At 40.3% G+C, this 16,759-nt stretch overlaps 1 protein-coding gene across 1 annotated transcript; it reads left to right on the forward strand.

Moving 5' to 3' along the window:
- Positions 1 to 96: 96 nt before the first annotated feature.
- Positions 97 to 16,038, forward strand: LOC124116288 (cytochrome b5-like). Its single transcript, XM_046477563.2, has 6 exons — positions 97 to 282; positions 6,061 to 6,097; positions 7,648 to 7,739; positions 8,692 to 8,718; positions 12,501 to 12,535; positions 14,766 to 16,038. Exons 1-6 carry the CDS (start codon positions 166 to 168, stop codon positions 14,857 to 14,859), a joined length of 402 nt encoding a protein of 133 aa, XP_046333519.1. The 5' UTR covers positions 97 to 165; the 3' UTR covers positions 14,860 to 16,038.
- The last annotated feature ends 721 nt before the right edge of the window (positions 16,039 to 16,759 follow it).

The raw sequence follows: 16,759 nt of genomic DNA on the forward strand, positions 1-16,759 counted from the left end.
ATTTACCACGCGGTATGATTCTTGTTAAAAATAATCCTCACGTATAACACGAGTCAATCTTCACACACAGACACAAACTGAAGCATTCAATTTTATCTACCCAGAAACCACCACAGCCGCCATTTTGTGGACTCAACTTCCTCCAGTTGCACTAGGTCAAGAATCATGGCGGAGAAACTTAAAACGTACCGACTGTCCGAAATAAAACAACACAAGGACTCAAAGTCGACTTGGCTTGTCATTCACAACCAAGTGTATGATGTCACCAAATTTTTGGAAGAGGTAAGACATATTTAGCGTGCAAGCAAACCTCTTGATCTCATTTGCCGAGTCCAGATCTGCATAGTCATCTCATTCCATTCAATCATTGACGAGTTTGATACTGTTTTGTTTCTTTTCGAAATTTTCAATGCCCGTGTCATGTGCTATGTTAGAAACAAAATAGTGTGCATTGTGTGATATTAGTGATAGATGCATTAGTATCATAGTTTTTTCAACTAAATGTTAGAACTGAAGGTGATGTGTATGTGACATATGTGGGCACGTGACTTAGAGCATGTCTAGATAAACAAGAATACGTGACTCAAATATGTTCATTCGTATGGAGCTTGACCTCCGTGGTTCTGTACACATGCGTTGTCAATGGGGTGATTTTCCGCTTTGAATTGGCCAAACTGTTGCGACCATGCACACCTATTTCCACCAAGGGCTCGAAACATGATGAAATCAAAACCGACGGATTGAGTGACAGGTAAATGTCACTAAAAAAAGTAAAAGCAATCTAAGGGATATGTGTGACACTTTCCTGTCACCTAATCTATGGTTTTACCAGTTCATTTGTCATGTTTTATATCCTCAAAACATGGTTATCCCAAATAATTTTGTCCACATCACAAGCCTGGTAATAAGATAACACTTAATGCATAGTTAACGCATAGTTATAATCATGAACACACAGGTGCTTTAATTTTACAATTTTGTTTGACTGTAGTGCCACGTAGGGCTGGGACTAGTGTGTGATGAGATATGTATCATGATACTTGTGCTCTTATTTGTGGTACGCAGAGCTCCAGATAAGCTGCGTATCTGCGTGAAATACGCATCAGAAATGCAGAAATACGCAGTAAAATATAACGAACATTACAGATACGCTACAAAAATAAAATTTGTGCGTATCATCAAATTATTGTGAAGTAACCCTGCGTTTCCGATTAGCAAATCAGCAACTTATTTTGAAATTATAAACGGGCATTCCGTCAACCTTGCCAAACTCCACGATGACAGTTACATCCTGATCATTTGCCATAACACTTTCGTGTGGGAGTATCGTGGTATTTTTGAGTCCTATAAAGCTCTCGAACCCACACGAAACCAGTTTGCAGGGACTAGATGAATAGTGTTTTTAAATATTTAACTTAAATACCCACATGTGTAAAAACTAGTGGGTAACAGAAATTTGAATACGCAGATAGAATTACTGATACCCAATGATTTTAAAATGCATCGGTAAAATACCCACAACACCAAAAGCTTATCTGGAGCTCTGGGTACGTACACCATCTTTTTCATAGGTAGGATGGCCAAGTACCTGCCATACTGATGATTTACCATGTTTACAGCTGGCACGATGTTTAGTCCGACTTGCTGTTTCCTCATACTGCAAAGTTAACAAACTAAATCGTGTCAAGAATGGATAATGTCTAGCCACTTACTGAAATTGGGTTAAATTTTTTGGCTCAGCTGAAGCACTAGAAGGGAAGTAACTCTTTTCCAACTGTGTAGATAATAACTGATAAGTAGTCAAGTGTGTGCCCCTGTCAACTATTGCTGTGGATGAAATTATTTTACGTTTTCATTTGGTGTGACAGTTATTAAACTAAACATTTGTTTCATGTGAACGAAGATACATGTATGCAGTTGGCATAATGACAGCACTATTTTTGTCTGTCCTTACCAATTTTCAATAATGTAACAGAAACCACAGATAATGTTATATTACATTGCAGTGCATCCATGCAATACAAGTCTGTGCCAATAGCTTGGTTTCATTTTCTGTAGATTGTATTATTAATTTGTGTACTGAGTTTACTACACAAAATTAAAATGATTCCTAGACTATAATTTTAGGCTATGTGAACCAGTGAATGAAATCATAGGCTGCAGTATGTTAATACAAAATGTTCTTCACTTTGTTTAATTTTGTATTGGTACAATTCACCATGTTGTCTCACTTGTAGACTAACATCTAGTCTCTGAAATGAACACATCTTACATAAAAAAAACCAGTTGTTCAGTTATCTTAATAAAAATATAATAAAAAGGAGCCCAGTGACTCTCTTCATTCCTGATACTGCAGTGATCTAGACTTGCCAAACATTATAGACTTGCATGGGCTGTATTTGATATATATTTGTATCAGGGTCTGTAAGACTATCTCACTTGAAACTTTCATTCATACCAAAAATGTTGTGGCTATGCAATTTTCTACTTGGCCACTAAACCCAATTTCAGAAAAAAATATGTTTTTCTCATGTACATAACTTGATTAAGTAAGTTTGTTGATTTAATGTCCATACATTAAGACTAAATTTTATCTCCCAAAAGCAGGTTCAGGCTAGCAGTAGGTTTCGGAATAGACTGCTTCTAGTTCTAGGCTTCATAGCCATATCATTTTAATGTGGAGAATGACATATAATGAAATGAGTTCTTTGAGCATGTTTGATGGAATGTCAGTCTTGTCTTTGAAAGGTATTTCGAAGTGATACACTTAAGGAAGAGAATCTTTATTATGAGGAACACAACGTTGTAGAGTATACACATACTCCTTTATCAGGTCAATAAATTCTATGAGGCAGAGAACGTTTATATATGCCTGTAAGAACAACAAAAATAATATGATAACAAAGGTGGAAACTTCACAATGGAAGCCAACAGATAATTGGGGCTGATAAGTGATGAGCAATGGACATATGGAAGTCAACACTTAACTTATCACTGATTGGTAATGGGCAAACGGGTGGACGGGGCCTGATTAGCACTGATAGTTAATAGAATGGAAATGACAATGGACAAACGGGTGGACGGGGCCTGATTAGCACTGATAGATAATAGAATGGAAATGACAATGGACAAACGGGTGGACGGGGCCTGATTAGCACTGATAGTTAATAGAATGGAAATGACAATGGAAAAACGGGTGGACGGGGCCTGATTAGCACTGATAGTTAATAGAATGGAAATGACAATGGAAAAACGGGTGGACGGGGCCTGATTAGCACTGATAGTTAATAGAATGGAAATGACAATGGACAAACGGGTGGACGGGGCCTGATTAGCACTGATAGTTAATAGAATGGAAATGACAATGGAAAAACGGGTGGACGGGGCGAGATTAGCACTGATAGTTAATAGAATGGAAATGACAATGGAAAAACGGGTGGACGGGGCCTGATTAGCACTGATAGTTAATAGAATGGAAATGACAATGGACAAATGGGTGGACGGGGCCTGATTAGCACTGATAGTTAATAGAATGGAAATGACAATGGACAAACGGGTGGACGGGGCCTGATTAGCACTGATAGTTAATAGAATGGAAATGACAATGGACAAACGGGTGGACGGGGCCTGATTAGCACTGATAGTTAATAGAATGGAAATGACAATGGACAAACGGGTGGACGGGGCCTGATTAGCACTGATAGTTAATAGAATGGAAATGACGAGGGACAAATGGGTGGACGGGGCGAGATTAGCACTGATAGTTAATAGAATGGAAATGACGATGGACAAACGGGTGGACGGGGCCTGATTAGCACTGATAGTTAATAGAATGGAAATGACAATGGACAAACGGGTGGACGGGGCGTGATTAGCACTGATAGTTAATAGAATGGAAATGACGATGGACAAACGGGTGGACGGGGCCTGATTAGCACTGATAGTTAATAGAATGGAAATGACAATGGACAAATGGGTGGACGGGGCCTGATTAGCACTGATAGTTAATAGAATGGAAATGACAATGGACAAACGGGTGGACGGGGCGTGATTAGCACTGATAGTTAATAGAATGGAAATGACGATGGACAAACGGGTGGACGGGGCCTGATTAGCACTGATAGTTAATAGAATGGAAATGACAATGGACAAATGGGTGGACGGGGCGTGATTAGCACTGATAGTTAATAGAATGGAAATGACGATGGACAAACGGGTGGACGGGGCCTGATTAGCACTGATAGTTAATAGAATGGAAATGACAATGGACAAACGGGTGGACGGGGCCTGATTAGCACTGATAGTTAATAGAATGGAAATGACAATGGAAAAACGGGTGGACGGGGCGAGATTAGCACTGATAGTTAATAGAATGGAAATGACAATGGAAAAACGGGTGGACGGGGCCTGATTAGCACTGATAGTTAATAGAATGGAAATGACAATGGACAAATGGGTGGACGGGGCCTGATTAGCACTGATAGTTAATAGAATGGAAATGACAATGGACAAACGGGTGGACGGGGCCTGATTAGCACTGATAGTTAATAGAATGGAAATGACAATGGACAAACGGGTGGACGGGGCCTGATTAGCACTGATAGTTAATAGAATGGAAATGACAATGGACAAACGGGTGGACGGGGCCTGATTAGCACTGATAGTTAATAGAATGGAAATGACAATGGACAAACGGGTGGACGGGGCCTGATTAGCACTGATAGTTAATAGAATGGAAATGACGATGGACAAACGGGTGGACGGGGCCTGATTAGCACTGATAGTTAATAGAATGGAAATGACAATGGACAAACGGGTGGACGGGGCCTGATTAGCACTGATAGTTAATAGAATGGAAATGACAATGGACAAACGGGTGGACGGGGCCTGATTAGCACTGATAGTTAATAGAATGGAAATGACAATGGACAAACTGGTGGACGGGGCCTGATTAGCACTGATAGTTAATAGAATGGAAATGACGATGGACAAACGGGTGGACGGGGCCTGATTAGCACTGATAGTTAATAGAATGGAAATGACAATGGACAAACGGGTGGACGGGGCCTGATTAGCACTGATAGTTAATAGAATGGAAATGACAATGGACAAACGGGTGGACGGGGCCTGATTAGCACTGATAGTTAATAGAATGGAAATGACGAGGGACAAATGGGTGGACGGGGCGAGATTAGCACTGATAGTTAATAGAATGGAAATGACGATGGACAAACGGGTGGACGGGGCCTGATTAGCACTGATAGTTAATAGAATGGAAATGACAATGGACAAATGGGTGGACGGGGCGTGATTAGCACTGATAGTTAATAGAATGGAAATGACGATGGACAAACGGGTGGACGGGGCCTGATTAGCACTGATAGTTAATAGAATGGAAATGACAATGGACAAATGGGTGGACGGGGCGTGATTAGCACTGATAGTTAATAGAATGGAAATGACGATGGACAAACGGGTGGACGGGGCCTGATTAGCACTGATAGTTAATAGAATGGAAATGACAATGGACAAATGGGTGGACGGGGCGTGATTAGCACTGATAGTTAATAGAATGGAAATGACGATGGACAAACGGGTGGACGGGGCCTGATTAGCACTGATAGTTAATAGAATGGAAATGACAATGGACAAATGGGTGGACGGGGCGTGATTAGCACTGATAGTTAATAGAATGGAAATGACGATGGACAAACGGGTGGACGGGGCCTGATTAGCACTGATAGTTAATAGAATGGAAATGACGATGGACAAACGGGTGGACGGGGCCTGATTAGCACTGATAGTTAATAGAATGGAAATGACAATGGACAAACGGGTGGACGGGGCCTGATTAGCACTGATAGTTAATAGAATGGAAATGACAATGGACAAACGGGTGGACGGGGCCTGATTAGCACTGATAGTTAATAGAATGGAAATGACGAGGGACAAATGGCGGCCAGCTAGATAATTAGCACTGACAATGATGTGTTCCTCATAATAAAGAAGTTGACATCCGTAAATTCCCTCCCTAATATCCGTCTTGTTGATGTGTTTCAGCACCCAGGAGGGGAGGAGGTTTTGTTGGAGCAAGCAGGTAATCTACACAGCCTTGTGCATTTGTTACATAGGACCACTTTCTAAATGGCATTGTGTGTTCATAGTTTGGGGGATGGTTGCCGTGCCAATTTACACTTGTTATAGGGGTATGCAAAGTACGTGATCTAGACTACCAGTTGTCGGACTTTCATTTTTGTGGAAGCCTCTGTGGCTGAGTGGGTCAGGTTGCTGACTTTGTGTGCTGGCAATTAGGTGCCTTACTCTGGCAGTGTGGGTTTGAATCCCGGATGGGACTCAACCCATGAAAGTATGAGACTCTGTACTTTACAAGTGTTATCCCAAATATAACATTTGTTACATTTGACCACTTTCTATATGGCATTGTGTGTTGAGCTGTTGGATGTCACCATGGTCACATGCCTTGCCTAATTAATGAAGTTCATTACGTTGCAGGCTCACGTTGCAACCTGTCGCAGACTTGCATACCTAATACTAAACTCAAAATTATACAGTTCATCTCCAGGTCACCATTCAGAAGTTATTAAATAATCTCAACTGTCATCTTCATCATGTTTATTGTTAATAAATTTTTTTATCAAAATCAACTTGATCAATATTATTCTTTAGATCTAATAAATATAAGGATGTTATTATGCGAGCATGTGACTCACACTGATGTTATGACATGATTGTCAGAATTTTGTATAGAGCCGGTTTTTAATGGTTGATGTTGAAATTCGCCTTCCTGTAATTTTATGTAATTCTTTTTTAATTACAAGAGCAAATTTATATCTATTGTGTAGTGCAATTAATGTGATATGAAGATCTTGTTTGGGTGTCGCCTTATTAGGCCCCCACACCCAGGTCTCATTCCAACCCCAGCAGTGTGACTGTACTTGTCCTACAGTCGCGAAATGACAAACATTCGGTCAACTTGGGATATTCACAGCACCACTTCTATCATATTCACAATTCACCATTTTATCCGTTCATTGAGATACTGTCTTGGACACATTTTTAAACGTGTGCTAATGTGAGTCCATTCATGATTGTGAGTTTTCCTATAGGCACACAGAGTTCACTCTAGGAATTTTCTGACATGGGGCCTTTGTGTGAAATTTTCAAATATTCCAGAGGTACACCCATAAAGCACTATGTTAAAATGCCCCATTGTATTTGAAAATGTGGGCCTTTTTTTTAAATTTAGGGGCTAAAAGCACAAGGTCCCACCCTAAAATTATCCCTGGGCGCACACACTTTAGCTATTGTGTGCATGAGAATCACATGTTGTTCATCCATGATCATGATCATGTGAAATTTCATTGTGATTAGATGTTGTGATCTGATGCAATGTCATGGTATTTTAAACATTCACCTCAGCGATAGCTGCATACAAGTCATTTGTTCTATTTTTGACCTATGTCATGTTAAAGTATGATCAGAATGTCTACAGCTTCAGTATGTTGGCACCATTTTTAACATTGAAATTAACCTTTATATTAACATGATTGATGAAAAATGTAGTATCACTATCAGCATGTTCTTATTTTGATACTGTCAGCTAATATATTCTCCATATTCCTACAGGTGATGATGCCACAGAGTCTTTTGAAGATGTAGGACATTCGACAGATGCCCGGGAGTTGATGAAGGATTATTTGATCGGGAACGTGCATGAGGTGGGTAGTCTGAGCCTTGAGGAGGAGAGAGGAAAATAATGACTTAAGACAAAGCCCATAACAATCTGCCCTGTTTTCAGGGAAGTTAAAGTATCTTTCTAGCAATTAGGAATCTCAAAGTATACATGCATATGATAATTTGTCTGGAATTGCAGGGTTGATATTTTACTTCGCTCTAACATGACGGGGGATTTAAAGCCAGGCACCAATAGCTTTTTGATATGCCCATCAATTTTGTATTCAGATATTGTAAGCATGGTAGATGTGATCTGCTTTGTATGTTGCATTACCTAAGGTTTATTGAAATAAGTACCCATTAACACTTGCATCTTGAGGGTCTTCTTCAGTGTTTGAAATTGAATGAGTATGGTCTTACACCGCTTTAAGCAATATTCCAACCATCACGGCGGGAGACACCAGAAACAGGCTTCACACACATTGTACCTGTGTGGCGAATTGGACCCGGGTCTTCAGACAAGCGAACACTTTAACCACTAGGCTACTCCGAATTAGATGGGTCATATTTCTTTGAGCATGTAGACGTCAGCTGCTTAAAAATTTAATCCTTATTCTGGGGAACCCCCAAATCTTCAATCTTCTGAGATAACTTAGAACACTTGTTCCTTCTGAATTAACATTTTGATACATAGATAGATAGATAGATAGATAGATAGATAGATAGATACACACTTAGGTACTGTTTTTCAACCAAGATGCTATGACCAGTGATTTTTGAGGGTCAAATGACATTAGAATGCTCATTACTTAGAAAAAACCTGAAGTATTTTGGGGATATTTTTGATATCAATCAGTTAATGTCCAAGATAATGAACCAGTCTGAAATCCTGATATATATATATATCAACATGCTGGGTGAGAGAATTGATTACAAGAACACCTGGCAGCAATTTGAGTAGATCCTTTTACAATGGTGTTTTTCTTCTTCTTCCAGGATGATAAGAGTAACAAAAGTGTCAAGGTGAGTGACAGTTCAATGGAGCCTTTATCCTGTTTATGATGCTAGTTAGGACACCAAAGTGGGGAGACCCGTGAAGATTCCGGGGTAGAATAGGTCTTCAGCAACCCATGCTTGTCGTAAAAGGTGACTATGCTTGCCGTAAAAGGTGACTATGCTTGTCGTAAAAGGCGACTAACAGGATCTGGTGGTCAGGCTCGCTGACTAGGTTGATGCATGTCATCGATCCCAATTGCGTGGATCGATGCTCATGATATTAATCACTGGATTGTCTGTTCTAGACTCGATTATTTACAGACCGCCGCCATATAGCTGGAATATTGCTGAGTGCGGCGTTAAACAACCAACCAACAACCCAACCAACCAAAGTGGGGAGCTATGTACAGTTTAATGGAGCCTTCATGATGCTAGTTAGGCCACCAAAGTGGGGAGCTATGTACAGTTTAATGGAGCCTTCATGATGCAAGTTAGGCCACCAAAGTGGGGAGCTATGTACAGTTTAATGGAGCCTTCATGATGCTAGTTAGGCCACCAAAGTGGGGAGCTATGTACAGTTTAATGGAGCCTTCATGATGCTAGTTAGGCCACCAAAGTGGGGAGCTATGTACAGTTTAATGGAGCCTTCATGATGCTAGTTAGGCCACCAAAGTGGGGAGCTATGTACAGTTTAATGGAGCCTTCATGATGCAAGTTAGGCCACCAAAGTGGGGAGCTATGTACAGTTTAATGGAGCCTTCATGATGCTAGTTAGGCCACCAAAGTGGGGAGCTATGTACAGTTTAATGGAGCCTTCATGATGCTAGTTAGGCCACCAAAGTGGGGAGCTATGTACAGTTTAATGGAGCCTTCATGATGCTAGTTAGGCCACCAAAGTGGGGAGCTATGTACAGTTTAATGGAGCCTTCATGATGCAAGTTAGGCCACCAAAGTGGGGAGCTATGTACAGTTTAATGGAGCCTTCATGATGCTAGTTAGGCCACCAAAGTGGGGAGCTATGTACAGTTTAATGGAGCCTTCATGATACTAGTTAGGCCACCAAAGTCGGGAGCTATGTACAGTTTAATGGAGCCTTCATGATGCTAGTTAGGCCAACAAAGTGGGGAGCTATGTACAGTTTAATGGAGCCTTCATGATGCAAGTTAGGCCACCAAAGTTGGGAGCTATGTACAGTTTAATGGAGCCTTCATGATGCTAGTTAGGCCACCAAAGTGGGGAGCTATTTACAGTTTAATGGAGCCTTCATGATGCTAGTTAGGCTTTTGTGTTTACATATTTAGATGGGTGGCCACTAGGAAGAACAAACTTTCACTTGTGACCATGGTAACCAAGGATTATCTCTCTCAGACTCCCTGTTAACTAACCACTGGCATGTTTGGCTGATCTCTCACTATTACCATAACATCGCTCCATGTTTCCACTCTTTCACTCATGTATAACAGAAACCAATCTCATTAACATCTGATCCGCACCCCTCATGGTTTATTCTCCCTACAGTGTTTTATTGTACGATAAACAACTCCCACTCGTCGTTTATTTCTTATATGAGATGTCAACATTATGTACAGCTTCTTTAAGGATGATGACATGTACAAGCTTTAGAAATATTTACCCATATTTAAATAATGACGACTCCGTCAGTAGAATCCGATGTCAGCAATGTCTGACAAGTCCATTTTATGCACAGGTGGGTATTTCCTGCATGTTCTCAGAATCCTCACATCGATTACCTGTACCTTTATCCCAGTATCGTTTTGATGCGATCGTTCGGCTGTCGCGTTTATCTGCATAGCTCAGCTACATCTTTTGGGAACAACTCACTAGACACTCACCTCTTAAAAATAATGTCGTCCTATACACGATGGGGCGGTCGGGTAGCCTAGTGGTTAAAGCGTTCGCTCGTCACGCCGAAGACCCGGGTTCGATTCCCGACATGGGTACAATGTGTGAAGCCCATTTCTGGTGTCCCCCGCCGTGATATTGCTGGAATATTGCTAAAAGCGGCGTAAAACATACTCACTCACTCACTCACTCCTATACACGACATCATCAAGTTGCGAGCGCATGTAGAATCGCCAGTAATGACATCATAATAGAACAATGTCTGTATTTCTCTTAGTTTTGCTACATACGCAGCATGTCTAAAGGAATCCTGATCTTGTCGTGCCCTGTACCCTCTCTGTTTCATTTGCAGATAGTGCAATTCTAATTCTGGAAGCATAAAGTTGCCTTCAGTTTTATTTCGAAAAGTACTTTTTAATGTATTTTCTATGTGGAACTTAACTATAGTATTTATATATGCTGTCCTATTCATGCTGTAGTGATCAATATAACTGAATTTACAACGACATGAACAAGAATAGGATTTAACTTTGCATTGCCTCTACAATACTCTGACGTTCAACACATGCAATCAGACAGGTGGTTATATACCTTTACCTTCACCTGTCTATGCTGTAACCAAAACTTTGGTACATTACTGTATGCAGAGACACAATAATTAGCAGCATGTTCCTTAAAATTGTGAACACTGGCTGAGGATCAAAAGACCTTTTCTAAACACACACACCCAGTGCTGTGAACAATATTTGCAAAACAAAATCATGTAAATTATAGACAGTTACCAAACTGTATCTGTGCTGTTACCACTATACCAGATTGAGCAAAAACCTGCTCACATCCCTGAATTATAGACAGTTACCATGGTTACCAAGCTGTGTCTGTGCTGTTGCCACTATACCAGATTGAGCAATCCAGTAAACAGTACTCAATACCCGAGACTCAGATACTCATATCTGAAGCCAAAACATCTCTTCCCGAGGCAAGGGAGTTGAACGGCTATAAAAGTCCAGTTTCCACCCTTTCCGAACTGGACTGGAATTTCTGGGCGCGATTTTAGTGCAAGCTGTGGCTATTACGTGTTATGTCCCTTCTGTGGCCCTCCTATTGACCAATCAGATTCTACCTCTAATATCACATGCATTTGCTTTGATGAAAACAAAATGGAGGCACACAGTCAAGGCGATCCGATCGATAATCAAAACTTTTTTTGTGATAAAACGATCTTACTTCGCGAAGTGCATCAAATCAGGAGAGCACCTTGATTAAAAACATGAAAAGATTTAGGAAATATCTGTTGATGCCGAGTTGGCGGTACACATGCTTTGCAAATTCATCAATCAACCGAAATCTGCATGGCAGTTTACGAACTAGATGTCAATTTTGTTTTGCCATTTTGATTGGACTATGCATAGACTCGTTAGTCCAATATAACTCCATAAAATTCCAGCCTAGTTCGGCTGGGGTGGAACTTGGACTTTCATAGTCAGTTAACTCCCTTGCCTCGGGAAGACGCAAAAGCAGGAACAAAGGCATTGTCATTCTATGTTTCACGAACACGTAATTAATATGATTGAAAAGATTTATTCATATTGTTACAAAAATTCTGTTCTGTTACTATACTATGTTAATGCTGTTATTGACAGATTGGTTTGTCATCAAATAAAGGGGCTGTTACCAAGAACTGTAATCCAGTGTGCACCGTAATGTTTTGATAAGGAGTATTATCAAATGTAGATATTTAAAGCCAACAAGCCAAAAAGAAAATTCCATTCTATTTGAAACAAGTTTGACCAGGAGAAAAGGTCTGACCATTGCAGACATGTCTGTGCTGTTACTTTGGATGGCAATTTCTTGAAAACCTTTCAAGCAAATGTTCCAAATTTAATGATATAGACACGTTAGATACTTTTTTGCTTTGTCACACCTGTTGTCATTTTCTATTTCAGACCAACACTGGTCCACAAGTTGGAGTTCAAAATGAGTAAGTTAAAAAAACATTTTTATTGCGTTTTATGTGCTCTTGTTTACTGCTATTCAAGTTACTTGCATACAATTAATATCCCCCTCCCCCTCCATTAAAAGCGTTATGAGGTTGACACTGGAAATGACATGTCAACAAACGTGTTACTACTGCTGTTAGGGCTGTGTATTGACCTTGATTTTGTATTGCAATATATTGCTATACTTGAGCCTGCATTGCAATATATTGCCAATTTACATTTATATCAGCCTTGGCTCGCCTATTTGGGATGATGTTGAAATCATCTGCCATTATGTATCCCAGCAACAATCAAGGGAGATAATATGGTCACATGATAGCGCAAGCTCCTTCCCATCGCGTGACACCTTCGTCATACTCTCAATATAGAGAGCTCCGCAAACTGGCTATCACTGTGAGGAGCTTGATAGTCGCGATGTGTACACACTAGGGCTGCAAGGAATAACCTATGAGGCAAATGTGATTCGTATGGCGAATATAGGGTAATGAATACGAATATTAATTCACGAATACAATAATAAGTCAGTAGTTGATGTATTATTATTATATTCAGTGAAACATTAACAACTTAAATTATTTGACATGGTTTGTTAATTATCTATATTATACATGTACATTTATATACTGCACTTGTCCAGGTACTTAGTCTTAGTATCTGCTCAAATGCTACAATGACCAGTGACTAAATTCCTGTCAAATTAAATATTATAAGAGTGTTGTCTTTAAAGAAATCTATGCATGTCATATGTTCTTATGGATGTTTTAAGTACAGGGTATGTAAATGCACATGATTGCATATTCATAAATATTCGATTCTAGTGGCCACAAATAACGAATTCAATTCATGTATGGATACTGTCCTAGTACACACTATTTGATAAAAAGATCGTCGGAGGCAAGTTGTATCAGAAAGATACTATTTTCCATCTCCATATCAATAAGGAACTCATAAATATACTTATTTATATTTGCCCCAATAAATTGCTACATTTACAACCGTATCACAATACGTATTGCTGAAGATTTGCACCACAATATCCTGGTGTACCTGTAATACCACACACCCTTAACTGCTGTAATGTAATATTGGTGTTGTGCATGTTATCAGATTTTTCATCATATGCATTTCATTACTGTTATTCATCTGTGGACAATATTTTCTCTGTGGGAGACGACCACCTCCGTGAAAATCCCCAGTTGTGTCATACCAAAATACGTTAAAAGATGGCACATGTTACCCTCCCTGGCGCTCAGTATTAAGGGTCTAAAACAAAGAATGGCCGGCTCGGAGTCAGTATACGGTGTCTGAGTGGGGGTATTCATGTTAAACCCTAGCATGGCATCTCAGTGGGCTAGCACTATAAATCGGCATCAGTCCGGACTAGTACAAGCAGCCACAAACACACATGGATGCACATGTAAGTGCCATAATTTGGATGCAACATTCCCTCTTTCACCTCACCTCACCCCAATGGGAAACAATGCCACTTGGCTGTGATGACAGGATGAACTCACTGTGTTATCACTACTGTGTAGTGGTAGCTGACTTGAGCCTGGATGAGCAGTGCTTGTAACATTGATATTGCCCCATTGATTGACACACTGGCTGCTGGTTTAGTTCATGGGACAATACCATGTGTTACACTCCACATTGAGGTTGAATAACCAATAATGGGTGTTCAAACTGGAGGTGGAACAGTATTCAGGTATTACAGGTTTGAAAAGGCCTTAATTTTAAGGTCCCTCTTTATAAAGATTTGAATTTTAGTGTCAACTTTGAAAATCACCAAAATTGCTTGAAAAACCTTATCTTTGTAGAAAATGACATATCCTTGTTAAAAATGTATGATTGTGGGTTTGAATCCCGGTTCGCCCTGATTATGATTATAGAATTGTCAGCACCATACCCATACACACACACACGCCGTGAAATAACTGGAATACTGTTAAAAGCAGCATTAAACACAATTCACTCACTCAAACACTCGTAGGGGCGTTCGGGTAGCCTAGTGGTTAGTGTGTTCACTCGTCACGCCGAAGACCCGGGTTCGATTCCTGACATGGGTACAATGTCTGAAGCCCATTTCTGGTGTCCCTCGCCATGACATTGCTGGAATATTGCTAAAATTGCCGTAAAACCTCACTCACTCACTCAAACACTCAAACACTCAAACACAGGTAACATGACTTAGTTCTGAGTTTTTTGTTTCAGAGGAAGCAGCTGGACAGGGTGGCTACTTCCCCTTGGTATCGCCATCGCCGCGGCCCTTGTGTATAGGTTCATCATTTCTCCAGCAGCTAACTAGACCGCTCAGTTCCACATAATACAACACTAGTGTTAAGACTCAATGAGGACTTGGCGTTAACCCTTTTACACGTGTCACTCTTCCAAGAGGCCATCATAAATTGTAAGAACAAATATCTTCATTCTTATGTATTCATTCCAGTTGCTCAGCTACTGACAGATTCCTTGGGTGGCCGTGTAAAGGGTTTGCTAGGTTTAGATGTATTGTTGAGAGGGCAACGCAACACATTTATTGGGATCAAATTGATTAATGAGTGAAGTGATTCAGAATAACACTGTGTTCAGTACAATATTTTTTGAGGATAATTTTCAGATATTATCTGATATAATGTAATATTGTTGATTTTGTGTAGTGCCATACCTTTTATATTTTATGTTTCACGGATATATTCCATCTTTTTCCACACAAAGTTGGGCTAAATAAAAATAAAAATATATAGCCATGGCAATCATTTATTTATTTATTTGTATGAAAATCATTCTGCCGTTATGTGAAACCTGCAGCTGGCACTTGAATCACTGATGGTGATGTAGACATGGAATTAATGTATACAGGTAATACTTTTTAACCTGGGTCTATATTACTAGCCGGAGACTAATAATATTTTTATTTTTTTTTCTGGCGGCTTTTTAGTTGGGGCAGAGGGCCCGTGAAATGAAAATATAAAATGTGTGGCCTGAGAAAATAAAAGATTAAACCACAATCCAAGTTTTTCCTTTTTAATCTGTAACCAAAAATAAGGGATGTATTCAGATAGAATGTAAGTCTTCCTTCCACTGCACTGATTTGGCTTGCTTCATTGACAGATGGTTGGCAATCTATATATATGACAGGTGTATACAAGTTGAATGTTTGACAAGCGATTTTGTTGACTGGTGCTGTGTGAACTATGGTAATAGTGTTGTGATCAATTTATATTTCACATTTATTCAGAGCTTTTAGTATTGAGTCCTTTATTTTCTATGTGTCTCTTTCAAGTAGGTTTCTCAGGTAGCGTCATCCTATGACTGAAGTAGATAATGATTATCGTTGGACACTATGCTTGATACTGATACCTGCAGGACTTAGTGTTTCTTGACTCCTGTATCACTGATGCTGTTTTAGCAGCAAACTATGGACTACTGAAATATGCCTTGTGTAGAACGGTCATCAATATGTTGATAAATCATACCAATTTTACATCAGCGTTGTTGTTTATTGTAAGAGGAATCGGGGCGGTCGGGAAGCCTAGTGGTTAAGGCGTTCGCTCGACACGCCGAAGACCCGGGTTCCATTCCCGACATGGGTACAATGTGTGAAGCCTATTTCTGGTGTCCCCCGCCATAATATTGCTGGAATATTGCTAAAAGTGGCGTAAAACCATACTCACTCACTCACTCACTGTAAGAGGAATCACCACTGAGGCAGTTCCAGCTTCGGTGCAAGACATTCATGCATCTTCAGTTTGTCCCCTGCTCTACCTAACTGTTGATAAGATCGCCGCCATGGTCTAGTGGTAGAGCGTCTGCCCGGAGAACGGAAGATCCAGGGATCGATCCCTGGCCACATCATACCAAAATATGTTAAAAGATGGTATTTGCCAGGGATTTGCTAAAAATGTTCCCAATCGGACATTTTGAGACATCTCCTGAGACCTACAGTGGGTACCCGGGTTGGCTCGGGTCATAGGGGGTTGGGTACCCGGGTAGTAACTTTGGACTCGTCCCAGCCTTAGCATGTACGTCATGAAGTACTTTTAATGGTGCGCTATGTAGTACACCTGCTACATTTCTATGGTGACTTATAGTTTTACCAAACACATCTCACCCAATAGTGAGTGAGTATGGTTTTATGCCGCTTTTAGCAATATCACTTCCGGGGACACCAGAAATGGGCTTCACACATTGTACCCGGGGAATCG

Source organism: Haliotis rufescens, unplaced genomic scaffold (genome assembly GCF_023055435.1).
Source record: "Haliotis rufescens isolate VD_foot unplaced genomic scaffold, xgHalRufe1.0.p SCAF_30, whole genome shotgun sequence".
Classification (NCBI taxonomy): domain Eukaryota; kingdom Metazoa; phylum Mollusca; class Gastropoda; order Lepetellida; family Haliotidae; genus Haliotis; species Haliotis rufescens.